This window comes from Carassius auratus, chromosome 16 (genome assembly GCF_003368295.1).
Source record: "Carassius auratus strain Wakin chromosome 16, ASM336829v1, whole genome shotgun sequence".
Taxonomy (NCBI): Eukaryota; Metazoa; Chordata; class Actinopteri; order Cypriniformes; family Cyprinidae; genus Carassius; species Carassius auratus.
In genome coordinates this window covers 17,480,228-17,495,562 of record NC_039258.1, presented here as the reverse complement: position 1 = coordinate 17,495,562, position 15,335 = coordinate 17,480,228, and the positions used below count along the sequence as shown (strand labels likewise).

The window sequence follows — 15,335 nt, the reverse complement described above, 5'->3', positions numbered from 1 at the left end:
AAAAAAAGTTTGCAACCAAACTCTTCATTTTATATATATATATATATATATATATATATATATATATATATATATATATATATATATAAACATTCTTCAAATTATCTTCTTTTTGTATTACACAAAAGAAAGTCATACAGGTTTGGAATGACATGGGGTGTGAATACATGATATACATGAATTTTAATTTTGGGTTAACTAATCCATAAGTAACACATTTTGTGATGAATTACTCACCTCTGTACCATCTCCAGCATAGTGGATATTGACTCCTGATACTCCAGATTGAACACATAAAAGGAGCCGAAAAAGACAGCGAAAGCACTGGCAAAGTTATGAAGTTGGTTAGCTTCATAGAAGACCTTCCCCTCAATGCTGACCATCCAGTGGGCTGCAAACAGCAGACTACTAGGGATGATGCGATGACGGATTTTTTCCACCGGTTAATCGACGTGTTAAAAAAACGGTAATCCCGGTGTCTCCGGGGTTGCATGTAGGGGATTTCGGGTGGCCGAAAATGCGGTCGTGCAGACGTGCACACTTCTCAATTTACGTTCACTTTAATTAGCGGCAATTCAGTAGCATTTGTTTGAATTAATCATGGGTTAATTTATTTTATTCTTAATAAAAATACACAAAACAATAAGACACTCACTTGTATTACACACATCTTTATTGCAAAATGAATAATAACACAAAAACTAAACAAAAGCACTTATGAAACACCTTTAAAGTGCATTTATTAACAAAACGAACCACTGCACACATCGTGCAAGTATCAAACAAGAAATTATATATAAAAAAATTCACTATTCGTTAAATAAAGTGCCTGCCTTTTTCAGCAAAGAAAAGAAAAAAGAACACACCGCACAACCATCGAATATGAAACGAACGAACATCAAATACTTTGTTAAATAAGGTAGCCTACCCGAATAATCACTGGACACTTAAGTGCAAAAAAAATAAAATAAAAAAAACACTGCACCACTTATCGAAGGCTGTGTTTGTGTGTCAGGCTTTTGTGGTCGATTTTTTTGCCGCTGGACCCATCTTGGCCGCTTCATTTTTGTTGTGTGTTGAAGATGTGCGTGTAAATTCGAAGTGTTACCTCCGGATGCTGCCACTTTCATCAGGCAAAGTTTACAGGTTGCCTCGTTAATGTTGATGTCACGGAGTGACTTTGAGGGCGGAACCAAAAGTAAGAGGAGAAGTTCCGCCCAGACCGAAATGTGTAAGCCCTTGTCACTCCCGGAAACTCCGGACGCCCCAAATCAAGGGGAAATCTTCATCAGGTGTGTTCAATGACGTGGCGATTGCAGACAGGGCAGTTTGGGAGTATAAAGAGAGCATTGAGGATACAGGAAGGAGTGTTGTTTTGCTTCCCAAGGAACGCCACGAGTGAGTAGAGCAAAGCAGATGACAGCAATTATGGAGTTTGTGGGAAAAAAAGTCATACTCTCTCGTGTCTGTTGTATGAAGGTCCCGCAGGGAAATGGTGCCATTGTGGAACAACGATAACACCAATATCTGGATGAGAAAGGGAGCGGGAGAAGATCAGTATCACGAAGACTGAGTACATTGGATTGTTTACATCATTGTTCATACTTGGATATGGATAACTAATATCTGCTGGAGCGATTAACAGCTTGTTGAGCGGCCCCATCGTGGAGGACGAGACGAGTGGGTGAGCAGAAGTAGAGTGGGGGTGAATGGATGTTATTTGGCTGTGGCCACATCATAAAGTTTGGAGCACTTACCGTGCCAGCGACCGTAAACTCCTCCAGGACGAAATCCGACCGGGCGTGGAGTACCGACCTTAAAAATCACTGAAGTGTGTGTAGTGCAGTGGGTGAGTCTGTCTTTGAAGTGTGTACACCGAACTTTTGCTGTGCCGTGTCCTTGTTGTCTGTACTCGCCCTCCAGGCCGGGAAAAGTTCCTGTTGGAGAGAACGTAGGCTGTCGTGGCGGTGCCCACCTATCCCACCTACGCCCGCCTATAACTCCGTTCCCCGTATCTAGCCTGAAGGAGGTGAAGCGTGAATGCAAAACAAGGTATTGTGCGGATATTGTGGGGAAAGCTAAAAGCTATTGACCTTGAATACGCTCTGTAAGCCCAGCGTGAAGATACAGTCACTTTGAATACTTACCCGTCTGCACGAGCTAAAAGCTATTGACCTTGAATACACCCTGTAAAGCCCAGCGTGAAGATAGTTACTTGTTGAATACTTATCCGTCTGCACGAGTTAAAAGCCATTGACCTTGAATACGGTCTGTAAGCCCAGTGTGAAGAGTCTGTCACCTTGCTCAATACCTACCTGTGCTACGAGTAAAAAGTTACTCTCTTCGAATACACCGGTGTACACCCAGGGGAATGACCTAGTTACCTTGCTACATCCTTACCTCTGTTACTTACCTGTGCCCTCAGGGACTTGTGTGTTACCTTGTACTTACCTAGGAGGTCTATGGGAGTGGAGGAGCTGCCCAGACGCTGGTGAAGTACAACCCAAAGAGCAACGAATATAGGAACAATTCTTCTCCGTTTTACCCATTACTCATCGTGTGTTTCTGTTGCCTTCAGGAGAAGAGAAGGGCGCCACGGGAAATCAAGCCGCTAAGGAAGGACTTAGGATCAGTCAGGAGATTGGTGGGAGTTCTGTGAAAGGACGAAAGAGCCCTTTGCCCCCCCTCCCCTTGTGATTACTTCCCAACGACCTCCAGATTTCTCAGGCCCAGTCCCCTCCTGTCAAGAGACGAAAAATCCAAATTTTAGATTCCCCTTTCTCCTTTCCTAAATTATCTTTTTAAATAAAATTGTTTTAAATTATCCTTAACTCATCTCGTGTGTCTGGTCATTGAGGTGTTCTTGGGACCTCCTCAAGGTGGAAGCTAGGAAGGGGCGTGACTCGCAACACCTGTGGTCCGCTCCGACCTGTGACATTTTCAGGTTCCCTGTTGGCATTTGGTTTGAATCCAAAATATTTCCAAATAGGTGCTTTTGCATTTTGCTTTGAAACCAGATCTTCCGCCATCCTTTGCCAGTTAGCTCGCCTCAATCTCCTCAAATGATAAATGAAATCGGACACCTGCTGCTTTACTGTGGCGCTCGTTATGCTTACACTAAATTACGAAGGCACGTAGTCACTAACTGAATTAAGTGCTTTATTGCTATTGAGAAAGAGGAGTTGTCGTCATAGCACAAAGCCCCTCCCTCTATCACAGTCTCTGCCATGTTGGCAGGATACCGGTGGCGAAACAGGATTGTTTACATGTGGTGTTAACTCGGTAGTAGAGGAGGTTTTCGCAATTCTGCACTGTTTTACCATACCTGGAAGTTACTGCTGCGTTTAAAAACTGCTCCAGTACCTCACATGATACATATGGAAAACACAGGAACAATGGAATACAGTTTTTTTTTTTTTTTTTTTTTTTAGTGACACCAACTGCAAAACAGCGGTATATGGAGAAGCTCTCAAGCATCCAAAATATCGACCCATACGAGCTCCCTGCAGCAGCACAGAGACCTGGACCATTTACCTCCATGCACACATATGGACATTGGGAATTATATTGTTTTTGGTTTAAGTTCCTACACAATGCAGGAGTTTAAAAGCCACAAGTCTTTGGAAAGTTACGAGGCTTTCTGCTGTGGATGGGTCCATCTACAGAAGGTGATGAAAACAACGTTGTACTGGCAAAAGTAACATTAAGTTTATTCACATGCGTTTTAGTGTATTGTAATTACATTGCATTTAGAATGCACTTCTTGACCAAAATGACAAAGTAATTAACTGCGACTGTTTCATAAACACTAGATTGTAACAAGATGTTCAATGTATACGAACGTTTCCAACATGTTTTGATGTAGGCTAAAGCTGTGTATGTTTAGTTATGATTTGATTTTAACCCAATGACACATACTGTACCTGTCAGGGAAAGGAACAGGACCCAACTGCGGTAGAATGAATGAGGCGTTTTGAGTTACTCAGAGGACTTAATCCGTTGGAGCACGAGACAGTCAGCGCTCTGCATGTACAGCCAGCTCGAAGATCCCTACGGCGACCGCCGCACAGCAGCGAAGAACAGGTGGCAGATCAGCGCTGGAGAGCCGAAGCGTCCGAAGGCAATGCACAGGTGAGTCGAGACAGCCGCCTGGTTGATGTGGACTACTGAGTACGAGAGGCAAAGCTGTTTTGCTGTTCAAAAAAAGAACAGCAGGTCGACTAGATAGAGAAAAGACACAAAAACCGGAGTCAGGCAAACTATGACAAGCAACAAGAAGCTTACTTTAGCAACGCTTACGGACTGACACAAGATAGCAAACACAAGGGTATGATAAAGGGAAGATAATCAGAGTAAGACAGGGTGCAGGTGAGGGAGAAAACGTTAACAGGGATAACAAGAGGGGCGGAGAAAACATAGCGGGAATAGTGAAACACCTGGCGAGCCAGCAAAACCCAAATCATGTGCTCCAGGACAGAAAAGGCCTCAGCCACCACTGAGATCATGACAGTACCAGGTTTTTGTGTTGGGGGCTGCAAAGTGGACAAACCAGTTCTGGGTTGGCAAGAGTAGTTAAATGGTGATTGCGAGATATAAATGTCCTGGTTAGATTAAAGCCATTAACAGCGTGAATGCAAGGTGACTTACATCGTAAACAATATAATTCACAATGTCCATATGTGTTCACAGAGGTAAATTATTCAGGTCTCTGTGCCGCTGCAGGGAGCTCGTATGGGTTGATATTTTGGATGCCTGAGAACTTCTCCAAACACCGCTGTTTTGCACTTGGTGTGAGCTTGTTCCTGTAAGGTCCCCTTTCTTTCGCCTTATGTTTTTGCATTGCTTCACTTTCTTCCTTTTCTTTCTCGTATTCGAAGATCCGTCTCGATTCGTTCCGCCGACAAAATAAATGTGCAAAAATTAAAAATTGGGATTCCGACTCTCTAACCATTAGGCCACTACGTCCCTACATCTGTCAAGATGAAGATGTGGTCCTCTTTCTCTTGAAAGTATTTCATTTAAAGAAGAATGGCAGTGATAGGGACCTGATGGTTGTTCATGCTTTCATGCATACAATTAATCTGGCCACTTCTGTACAAATTGCTTTACTGGGGTTTTTGCAGTGTGCTTGGATTGCTTCAACAACAACTCTAATAAGTACCCTTCTGTCCTCTGGGTGAGCCAAGCAACCTTTTTCCATTGCCTGTAACAGTCGTGCTGGCATTTTGTCCCATGGAACTTGGAAGCTGCTGATCCAGGACTTTTTGGTTTGAGGAAGTTTGTCGTTCAGAAGGGAGTGGAGAAATTGGGCGAAAATCCATCTGGCAGTATAAGTACAGGGAGTGAAACACGAGGTTCCTGACCCTCTGAAGAAGTTGAGGCCACTTGCCCATTTGCTTCTACAAAGAGTATGAAAGAGTTCCACATGAATTCCACATACACAGATACAATATTCACACATTAATACATTGCAGCAGGGCTTAACTTTAACACTGCCAGTTCCATCAACCTAGTGCCTTTCCATCAACCTAGTATCTTTCCCACTGGCATCATGCAGTCCTTATTTGATTACTTTATAAAGTACACAATGCTTGTGGTAATCATACCCCTTTAAATGAAGACAATTCAAATAGGCTTTAATTAAAGGATTAGTTCACCCCAAAATGTAAACTCTATGCAAGTAGTATTGAGAGATTGAGTATTGAGTACTGAGAGATTACTGATACTTCAAGTGATGAGATGATGTGGCTGGTTTTCTTTGTTGCAGATGAATGGGAGAACTCCACACTGAATATATGTTGGAGGACACAAGTAATATTCAGGAAAGTATATAGGGTTTTGTTACCATGAGAGGGAGTTCAACAAAGGAGATCGCAGGAGTTCGGCAATGGAGGACTCAGGTGTTTGGCGATGGAGGTCCCAGGAGTTCGGCGATGGAGGTCGCAGGAGTTCGGCGATGGAGGTCGCAGGAGTTCGGCGATGGAGGTCGCAGGAGTTCGGCGATGGAGGTCGCAGGAGTTCGGCGATGGAGGTCGCAGGAGTTTGGCGATGGAGGTCGCAGGAGTTTGGCCATGGAGGTCGCAGGAGTTTGGCCATGGAGGTCGCAGGAGTTTGGCGATGGAGGTCGCAGGAGTTTGGCGATGGAGGTCGCAGTAGTTTGGCCATGGAGGACTCAGGAGTTTGGCGATGGAAGTGGCAGGAGTTTGGCGATGGAGGTCGCAGGAGTTTGGCGATGGAGGACTGAGATTTTTAACGATGGAGGTCGCAGGAGTTTAACGATGTAGGTCGCAGTAGTTTGGCCATGGAGGACTCAGGAGTTTGGCGATGGAAGTGGCAGGAGTTTGGCGATGGAGGACTCAGGTGTTTGGCGATGGAGGTCGCAGGAGTTTGGCGATGGAGGTCGCAGGAGTTTGGCCATGGAGGTCGCAGGAGTTTGGCCATGGAGGTCGCAGGAGTTTGGCCATGGAGGTCGCAGGAGTTTGGCCATGGAGGTCGCAGGAGTTTGGCCATGGAGGTCGCAGGAGTTTGGCCATGGAGGTCGCAGGAGTTTGGCCATGGAGGTCGCAGGAGTTTGGCCATGGAGGTCGCAGGAGTTTGGCCATGGAGGTCGCAGGAGTTTGGCCATGGAGGTCGCAGGAGTTTGGCCATGGAGGTCGCAGGAGTTTGGCCATGGAGGTCGCAGGAGTTCGGCCATGGAGGTCGCAGGAGTTCGGCCATGGAGGTCGCAGGAGTTCGGCCATGGAGGTCGCAGGAGTTCAACAATGGAGGACTCAGGAGTTCAACAATGGAGGACTCAGGAGTTCAACAATGGAGGACTCAGGAGTTCAACAATGGAGGACTCAGGAGTTCAACAAAGGAGACTGCAGAAGTTCAACTAAGGAGACCAAAGGGATGTGGGATGTTCAACAAAGGAGATTGTAGCCACACTGGGTTGTACATAATTATTAACTCAAATTATATATAGGGATGAAAAATAGTTCAATTGCATATATCAATAACTCATTACAGGGCACTGTAATTTATTCATTAATATGTCAATATTCCATTCTTCATATCAATTATAGTGATATCTCTTACTGTAAATTACTGCAAATCAAACAGTGGTTTGTCCAGCAAATGGCCGTAAGATTAACTTTTAATGTTAAAAGTAACAGGTAATGTCTTTTTAATTTCACATCGTAAGCTTTCAGTATCCATATCTGTAGTAATTTAGACAAAGCATATTGCTTGATGCAGGGAGACAACATTTAGTCCTGAAGCTTGATATACTGGAAGAGGGTAGTAATCGCACAAACTGTCAGCATTGACACACATGAATTTTTCTTTTGAATTTCCTAGGCAATGAAGTCCAAGATCAATCAAAAGCACTGACTGAAGCATGTCAACCACAAAGTGCACTTGTGTATGACTGATAAAAATCATTGATATTTTTCCAAAAATGAAGTCCTGATCTTTGGTGTTCAATGCAGCAACAAACCCTTTTCTGTACTTTGTGCCTTTGTACACCACTGCTGACACTTCAGACATGGTTTCTTTTGAAAAGCCAGCTGCCCTTACAGCCTCTTGAATACGACCACAATAAAGCTGCTCATCATATTCATTGATTTCACCAACAGCTTGAACTGTAGGAGGAAACACTGAGCCACTGCAAAGGTAGACTTGAAGCAACTGATGCCTTTCTGCCAGAGTTTTGCATAGATGAACAAAGTTGTGGAGTTTTCTAGCACATTCCTTAAAATATGAATGTTTACTCTCAAATCTGAGGGTCCACAAACGAATAAGAGGGCCAATGTGCAGAAAAAGTGATGTTTTGGCTTCAGTGGATTGTTAGGAAATAGGCTACATCTCAATTGGACATAATCTTCTGTGATTGTCTTCAGGGAAGCAATCTGATTATGGTGAATTTTGGGAGCACAAATTAGTTCGACCATCCCCTTTAGTTGAAGACACAACTGCCAGACTTGACTATCCATTGGATTATGTATCCTATTGCCAACTAACAATGGCAACATTCGTAACAGACACCAGTTCTTTGCTGCAGAGCCACAAAGCCTCTTGCCATCAGCCTTCACCTCACAAGGTTTGTTGAGACCATCACTTCCTAAGTATTTAAATTGTGTGATGCTTCTATTTAGTTGAGCATATGTGAACTGTTTTTCTTGTTTCACCAGATGATCAAAATACAATGCCAAGTCATAGGAAACGACTCCTTCAAAAAGATCATGGCCCAAACATGGAGGTAGCCCAGTACAAACATGAAAATGTTTCAATGAATTGAAAGGCGAGTTAAACTTGACTCCCTGTACTACATCTTGACCAGTGGTGGAAAGCTATTTCACATTCTCTTTGTGACCCTCAACTGTTTTTTTGGGGCCTAGCTTCAGGGGGGTCTTCTGAAAATCACTGCTGTTAATCAAGCAGTATCTGCAAAAATGTATACTGCTACTAAAGTTTTCACAGAAGCCTCCAATACAGTGGGAGCCAAGATTATCACCACAGATGGAAATTACAGATGCTTTTCTATTGCCATCTTCTGTATCAATTCCTGCATCTTCCAAATCTTTAAGGTCTGTGATAGTACTTGAAATCACCTTTTCAATTCCAAAAGTCTTCAAGTCATTCTCTCTGCAGAGCAGGACCAACTGCATCGGATCTACTAGGGAGCGGTTTTGTGGCTCTAACTCACCAAGGCTCATGTACAAACTGCTAAGATCTTGTGTTTTTTTTTCCTGAGCCAAGTGGATTTGCAACGTCAAATGCATCCTGGTAAAGAATGAGAGACAATGAAGAAGTGCTTTTTAAGAGAGAATTTTCTTTTATATGTTTTCCATCCAATACATCCTCCAAAACCATGTCATCTCTGTTGTGACATCTTGCTTGGCTGCACTGTACTTTAACACTGGATTGTCTGAAGAGGGTTTGCAATGTCTCCTTGATAGGCAAAAACTGGCAAAGGTGCTCCTTGCCAGCAGTATCAGTTCCCAGATAAATTGGTATTGGCTCAGTGTAATCAAAATGCTGCTTGTAGAATGTTTTTCTTGTTTTGTCTGATCTCAGTGGTCCTTCATTGTACAGACTGAAGAGATCCTCTTTACTGAGACTATGAAGTAGTTGATCTATCTTAGTTTGTGGAATATTCAGTTCTTAAAGTTTTTCTTTCAACTTGTCAAAGAAGTTTGCAAAACTAGAGGTATGAATATGCTGAAACCCTTCAATAATGCACTGTGTAGTGCTAGCTGGCAACTGCATTTTTGCATGCATTTTCAGATAGAACTGGGCCAAATCATGTAAAAATGATTCATGCACAACACATTCCTCCTCTGCATAATCAGCTATTGATGAAAGAAAAAGATTGAACTCAGGAGTACCACTGATCACTTCTGAGGGACTTGACATCAGAGCAGTGGCAACCTGCAAAGTGTTTTCCTTTGTAACAGAAATGAGTCGAACCAGACAAATCAAAGAGCCTATCAAAACTGTGCGTTGAAACAGTAGCCGAATTCCTCAGGAAGTCATAAATAAGTTCTAGTGCCACAAGAACCAAGCAAGATGACCAACCAACTTGTTCACACAACAGCTTTCAACATTAACACCACTAGAACAATTATTTACAATTTCAATTCGAAGAAGAGATTGTCAAATTTGTTGTTCGTAATTGAAATGCAACGCTGGACATCACATGAAAACCCATGAGAGTACTGCACAAGTCCCATTGACTTCCCCCACCCAGCAGAACCAGACTGAAATTCCTAAGGGGGAAGGGCTTTAAACCTCTGTCTCTACAGAACATCCCTATGTCATGAGAATGGCAAAGAAACTGTTTTTTGTACATATATATGGACCAGAATGAACTCAAAAAGACTTATAAATGAATCATTCCATCGCTTATCATGTATAATCACTTATTGTGTATGTCTTTTGATAACTATAGGATACATAGTCATGTCTAGTATTGATATAATCGAATCTGCTTGCTTGATATTGTCCAGACAATAATTTATTTGTCCCATGTATCATATTCGTGTAATAGGAATCATGTCCAAAATTAAACCCTGCAAGGCAGGAAAATTCGTACCACTTGCTTGGTAAGATAAACAAATGATTTATGATACCCCCGAGCCAAGACAATATCTGATTGGTCAAGACAACAATTGAGGTGTGGCCAACAGGCCAGTTTAAATACCTTGGGACACCATAAAATCTTTGCTTTTAGTTCTAGCCTTGCTTGTACTATCAGTCATGCCTGCTCTTAGCTTTTAGTCTGCTTTTAGTCTCTAGCTATGCTGCGTCTTTTAGTCTCTAGCTATACCCCTTTCAATGGGAGTCCCTTTCACATGAAACGAAGGCAATGTATCCCCAGATATTTGTTGTGCTGGTGTATTTAATATAATTTTAACCCCATTGAGGAACTCAATGCGAGCGTTAATTAAGTGATTGATGGTTGCTCATGTCTATGCAATTTAACGTATTGCTGTAAACTTGGGATTCCATATTTCCATTCTCTTAAACTCATCTTTCCCTAACTTTATATCTTCCTGCAACTTGTGTGAATGTGTGAGTGCGTGCGTTTATGTGTTAGATTAGTTTATATGTCTTAGATTTATCTAATAAAGCCCTATTCATATTGAAAAGAGAAGTATCTTGTGTTTTGTGCTTACAAGTTAATGTCTTAAACTGCCGATCTTGTTACTGTGCTAATTGATAGTGTTTCACTATAGTTTGGATATTAGTATCCAGTGCAGATTTGATGTTAAACGGCTCATTCACTGAATCGCAGGGCGTCTCAGTGACCAGCCGTGAAACAGTGATTCTGTTCACTTCCCTTTAAAATCTTAAATGATTCCCTTTGAGCTAAATTGACCTGTTTCCGTTACACCTTGAAATATGTGCAGAAAAGGATGATCTGACTCTGAAATATTTGCAGCAGTTATCGTAGGGGCAGTACACTTTCTTTCCATCTTTGATGTGAATGGACATCCATCAACTTTGCTATCAAGAGTACCTCTGAACTGAGTTTTTTTATTATATGGCTTACAACGCCTGTGCTTCCTGTGCATGTGGGATCTAAATGTCACAAATATTTTAAAGAAAGCAGGACATTGCTCATCTCCATAAGCAAACCCATGGTTTGATGTGTGTTGGTGTATTTATACATGACTGCAGAATGTTCTTAAATGTGAAAAACACAAACTGCAAACCTTGCACTTGTACATACTTGTTCAGGTCTCTCTCTCTTTCAGGCTGCATATCATCTAGGTCGTCCTCAGACGAGCCTTCCATCGTTGCCTCCAGTCATCCCGATTCTCCATACATCTGGCCAGTTCATTGGTGCTCTGGGCTCCTGCATCCCTCTTGAGTATGTCCACGTAAGTTAGCGTGGGACGTCCTCTTGACAGATGGCCATGTGTTGGTTCCCATAGCACCAGCTTACTGGCTGGCAGCTCTCTATGCCTTCGGCAATGTCCTGCAAGTCTCATTCTCCTCACAGCAATCGTATTGCTCACTCTTGGTACTCCCTCATACAGGATTTTGTTGGTTACATGCTCACTCTTGCTGATGTTAAGCACTGCACGCAGCATCCTGGTGTAGCACCCGTCCAGGGACTTCTCTAAGGTTGGATTCAGGGTCCAGCATTCACTGCCATAGAGGAGAACGGACTCTACCGTCGCGTAGAAGAAGCTGAGCTTGATTTGGCAGGAAAGGTTGGAGTTCCATAGACTGTTCATGCCATTCAGGGCCCTCCATGCAAGTGCCTTCCTCACTTTTAGATCTTGCTCAGTTGAGTTGACCCATGCGCCCAGATATTTGAAGTCCTCAACTTCTTTCAGCACAGTGTCTCCTGCTGTTATCAGAGGTTGATGTTCTGGTGGAACGTTGTAGGTCATGACCTCAGTTTTATTTGCATTTATCCTAAGGCCAACCTTGGTGCACTCTAGCTCTACCCTGTGTAGTAGTTCCTGTGCTTGTTCCATGTTGTCGGAGAGCAGACTGATGTCATCTGCATAGTCAAGGTCTGTCAAGACTACTGCCGGGTGTCGGCTTGACTTCCTTGGTGTCAGCGTGAAGCCAAGTTCCTGCTCTCGCCCACTGATTGCCTTCTTGAGCGCATAATCAAGCACTATGATGAAGAGGAAGGGGGCTAGTGTGTCCCCTTGCATAACTCCAGCCAGGATGTCAAACTCCTCACTTTTGCCATCTGGGGTCACCACCCTGGCCCTTGTTCCTGAGTACATGGACTCTATTGCCAGGAGTAGGTTCGGAGGAATTCTGTATGCCTTCAGGATCTTCACCATCAAAATAAAAAATAATGAATACATATTTTTAAGTGCATGCAATTAATCATTTATAATTACTTTGTCATGTTATGCAGTGGCATATCCCACATGAGACTATAAAACAATCACAAGATAACAATTAGATGCCAAGTCAGGGCTCTACAGTGCAACCATTTCAGTCTTATATTGTTTCACTTTTAAAACATCTGCGACTGAAATTACTGTGTGCGACTGTGAAAAAGTATTTAGGAGCACCAGTCAGCTGACCCGATCAGGCCTGGTTCTAGTTAGTATAACAAATAACAGCATATTGGCCAAACAGATTTTGCAAACACACCAAATTGCTTATTTTTGTGGAGAGGGAATGTGTTTTTGCAGCGGTGAGCAATGTAGCAAATCTGACCAGTCTGTTGATTTCTTGAGCGCAATGGCCAATCAGAAACGTTATAGTTTAAATCCACTCACCGCTAAAAACGCTGGGGTTTGTTCAGTGCTGAGTTATGCAAGCTCGCAAATCCTCTCATTATAACAAAGTACAGATACATTTTGTGTTGACCGCGCATGCTCATTACGGGTTCTGAATTTTTACTGGAAACAGAAATTATTAGTTCATCTCTCGAGCCTCCGGCTCGGGTCCAAGCTCTTGTTCTTCCTGTCAGTCCCATAGAAACTATGCTGTCAGTAGCGGAAACAGAAATGATTAGTTCATCTTTCGAGTCTCGAGTTCGGATTTGGGTCCGAGTTTTTCGTTCTTCCTGTCAGTCCCATAGAGGCTATGCTGTCTGTATAGGAAAGAGAAATGATTAGTTCATTTCTCGAGTCTTCGGGTTTGAGTCCTTCGTTCTTTTGTCACTTGACTTGTCACTGTATTGAAAACTAATTCACAACCTTTTTACAAACAAGTGTGTAGTTATGTGATGCGTTTCTGTTCTCAAATGTATATACACTATATTTTTGAATTTCTGTCATGAAGATTATTTTCTATAATATATATAGATGGAACTTTTATTTTTTCAGATAATGTTTATTGCACATATTTTGTATTTTAATTCCTAAATATATATACATTCAGACGCAGTGAATAATACGAATGTAATGTTGTGATGCAAGATACCAGTGGTCAATTGACAAAAGAACGAAGGACTCCAACCCGAAGACTTGAAAAAAATTAACTAATCATTTCTGTTTCTGCAGAGTGCTATGAGTTTCTGGCTTGAAGAACGAAGGACTCCAACCCGAAGACTTGAAAAAAATTAACTAATCATTTCTGTTTCTGCAGAGTGCTATGAGTTTCTGGCTTGAAGAACGAACGACTCCGACCCGAAGACTCGAGAGATGAATGAATCATTTCTCTTTCCGGTACTGACAGCATATCCTCTATGGGACTGAGGAAGAACGAAAGACTCTGACCCGAACCCGAGACTTGAAAGACTAACTAATCGTTTCTGTTTCTGGCCCTGCTGTATCACACACGGCACAGCCCAACAGACAGATCAGAGTCAGACACTGACGAGCAGACAACTAAAGAAACTAGAACAAACGTGATAAATATGAAGTTGCAAAGGAAAGAACGTCCCGGATCAGGAGGTGAAGTGAACTAACAGAGTCAGACTGCAATAGCCTGAACTTAAGACCCAACAACTAATCAATTAATAAAACATTTTGGTTTCTTATAATTTGGCTTTGGCTGCATTACCCTATAGTTTATTTTTTATTATTTTTACAAATGTAATCAACATTTTCGTAAGTTCTAGATGTGTTGGGATATTTAACATGCCATTGTATTTATATTATTCTGAAATGAACGAAATGACTTGAAAAAGATTTTTTAATTTTGCTGAATGAGACTCAAATATCCGAGTCAGTAAAATGATCCGAACTTCCCACTACTACACAGCGGTGTTTCGTTTATGAATGAATCTGCGTTTTCAAACAAATCTATGACCCATTCAAAAAGACAGTCGCTTGCTTTGTTCCTGAATAAATCTGCCATTTGAACGAACTGACTGAATGAATCATTCAGTGACTTGCCGTCCCCTATTGCCAGTTTTAGTTTCATTTTTTCAGTTATTTAAATCATTTAATATTTCTACATTCAAAACCTTCTATTTAAAACATTAATCTCATAACATATTGTTATCTTGAATTTAAATGCATTCATGCCCCTTCAGAGCCTCATTAAAGTCCCAGTGAACAGAAAGTTGCAAACAACTTTTTTCCAGTGTTGTGAAGTATTCCATGTGAAACGGAATATTAAATAGAGGACAGGGTTTTACTTTATTTTTTATTTAATTTTTATTTAGGTTAAATAAATAAATAAAAATACCTAAGTGCTCCTAAAAAGAAATTTAAGTGTAAAGCCCTGCAAGTTATGCATTACAATATGTTAATCACGTAATGCATCTAATAGTCAAAACCATCTCGGTTACATATGTAACCATGGTTCCCTGAATAGGGAACGAGATGCTGCGGTGACGTCACCACGTATGGGAACATCTTCGGTGTATCGAATGTCTGAAGCCCTATACCATCCCGCCAATCCTATTGGCCAAATAGCCATGCGTACGCATCGTATACCCGGGTGCCGCGCGCCATTTCGCTCAGATTTCATGACTGAAGAAGAAGAATGCTATCAAGATACGGCACGGCCAGGACCGCAGCATCTCGTTCCCTATTCAGGGAACCATGGTTACATACGTAACCGAGATGTTCCCTTTCATAGGTCACTTCAATGCTGCGGTGACGTCACCACGTATGGGAACGCTATACCAAAACGCCTGACGTACCTGATAGCTGGGATCCGAGGAAGTATCTGCTCAGCGGAGAGACCCCGGGAGCCAGGAGCCATCCTTAAAATTCAGACTGTAGGACTAGATAAAAGTGCTCGGTGAGGACCATCCTGCCGCAGCACAGATATCATCCATAAAAGATCCACTGAGAAAAGCTTGAGAAGAAGCCACAGCTCTAGTGGAATGAGCTTTAACTCCTATGGGCGAAGCGAGTCTGCGCGCCTCATAGGCTAAAGATATTGCCTCCACCAGCCAATGGGACATGCGCTGT

General features: G+C 42.3%; 1 protein-coding gene across 3 annotated transcripts; it reads left to right on the top strand.

The window, feature by feature from the left end:
• The first annotated feature begins 3,801 nt into the window (after positions 1 to 3,801).
• LOC113116378 (uncharacterized) lies at positions 3,802 to 9,596 on the top strand. 3 transcript variants are annotated; one of them, XM_026284502.1, is made up of 3 exons: positions 3,802 to 4,131; positions 5,768 to 6,215; positions 6,354 to 9,596. In XM_026284502.1, exons 2-3 carry the CDS (start codon positions 5,847 to 5,849, stop codon positions 6,876 to 6,878), a joined length of 894 nt encoding a protein of 297 aa, XP_026140287.1. In that variant the 5' UTR covers positions 3,802 to 4,131; positions 5,768 to 5,846; the 3' UTR covers positions 6,879 to 9,596. The 3 variants fall into 3 exon arrangements, with proteins under 3 accessions (XP_026140287.1, XP_026140290.1, XP_026140288.1); XM_026284505.1 differs by lacking the exon at positions 3,802 to 4,131 and having other exon boundaries at positions 4,887 to 6,215; positions 6,354 to 6,675; positions 6,837 to 9,596; XM_026284503.1 differs by lacking the exon at positions 3,802 to 4,131 and having other exon boundaries at positions 4,887 to 6,077; positions 6,285 to 9,596.
• Positions 9,597 to 15,335: the final 5,739 nt, after the last annotated feature.

Excerpts from the sequence above, each read along its gene's own strand:
- LOC113116378 (XM_026284502.1), top strand. The coding sequence starts at position 5,847 with ATGAGAGGGAGTTCAACAAAGGAGATCGCAGGAGTTCGGCAATGGAGG. Across the intron at positions 6,216-6,353 it reads GCAGGAGTTTGGCGATGGAG|GACTCAGGTGTTTGGCGATG; the intron begins GTCGCAGGAGTT and ends TTGGCGATGGAG.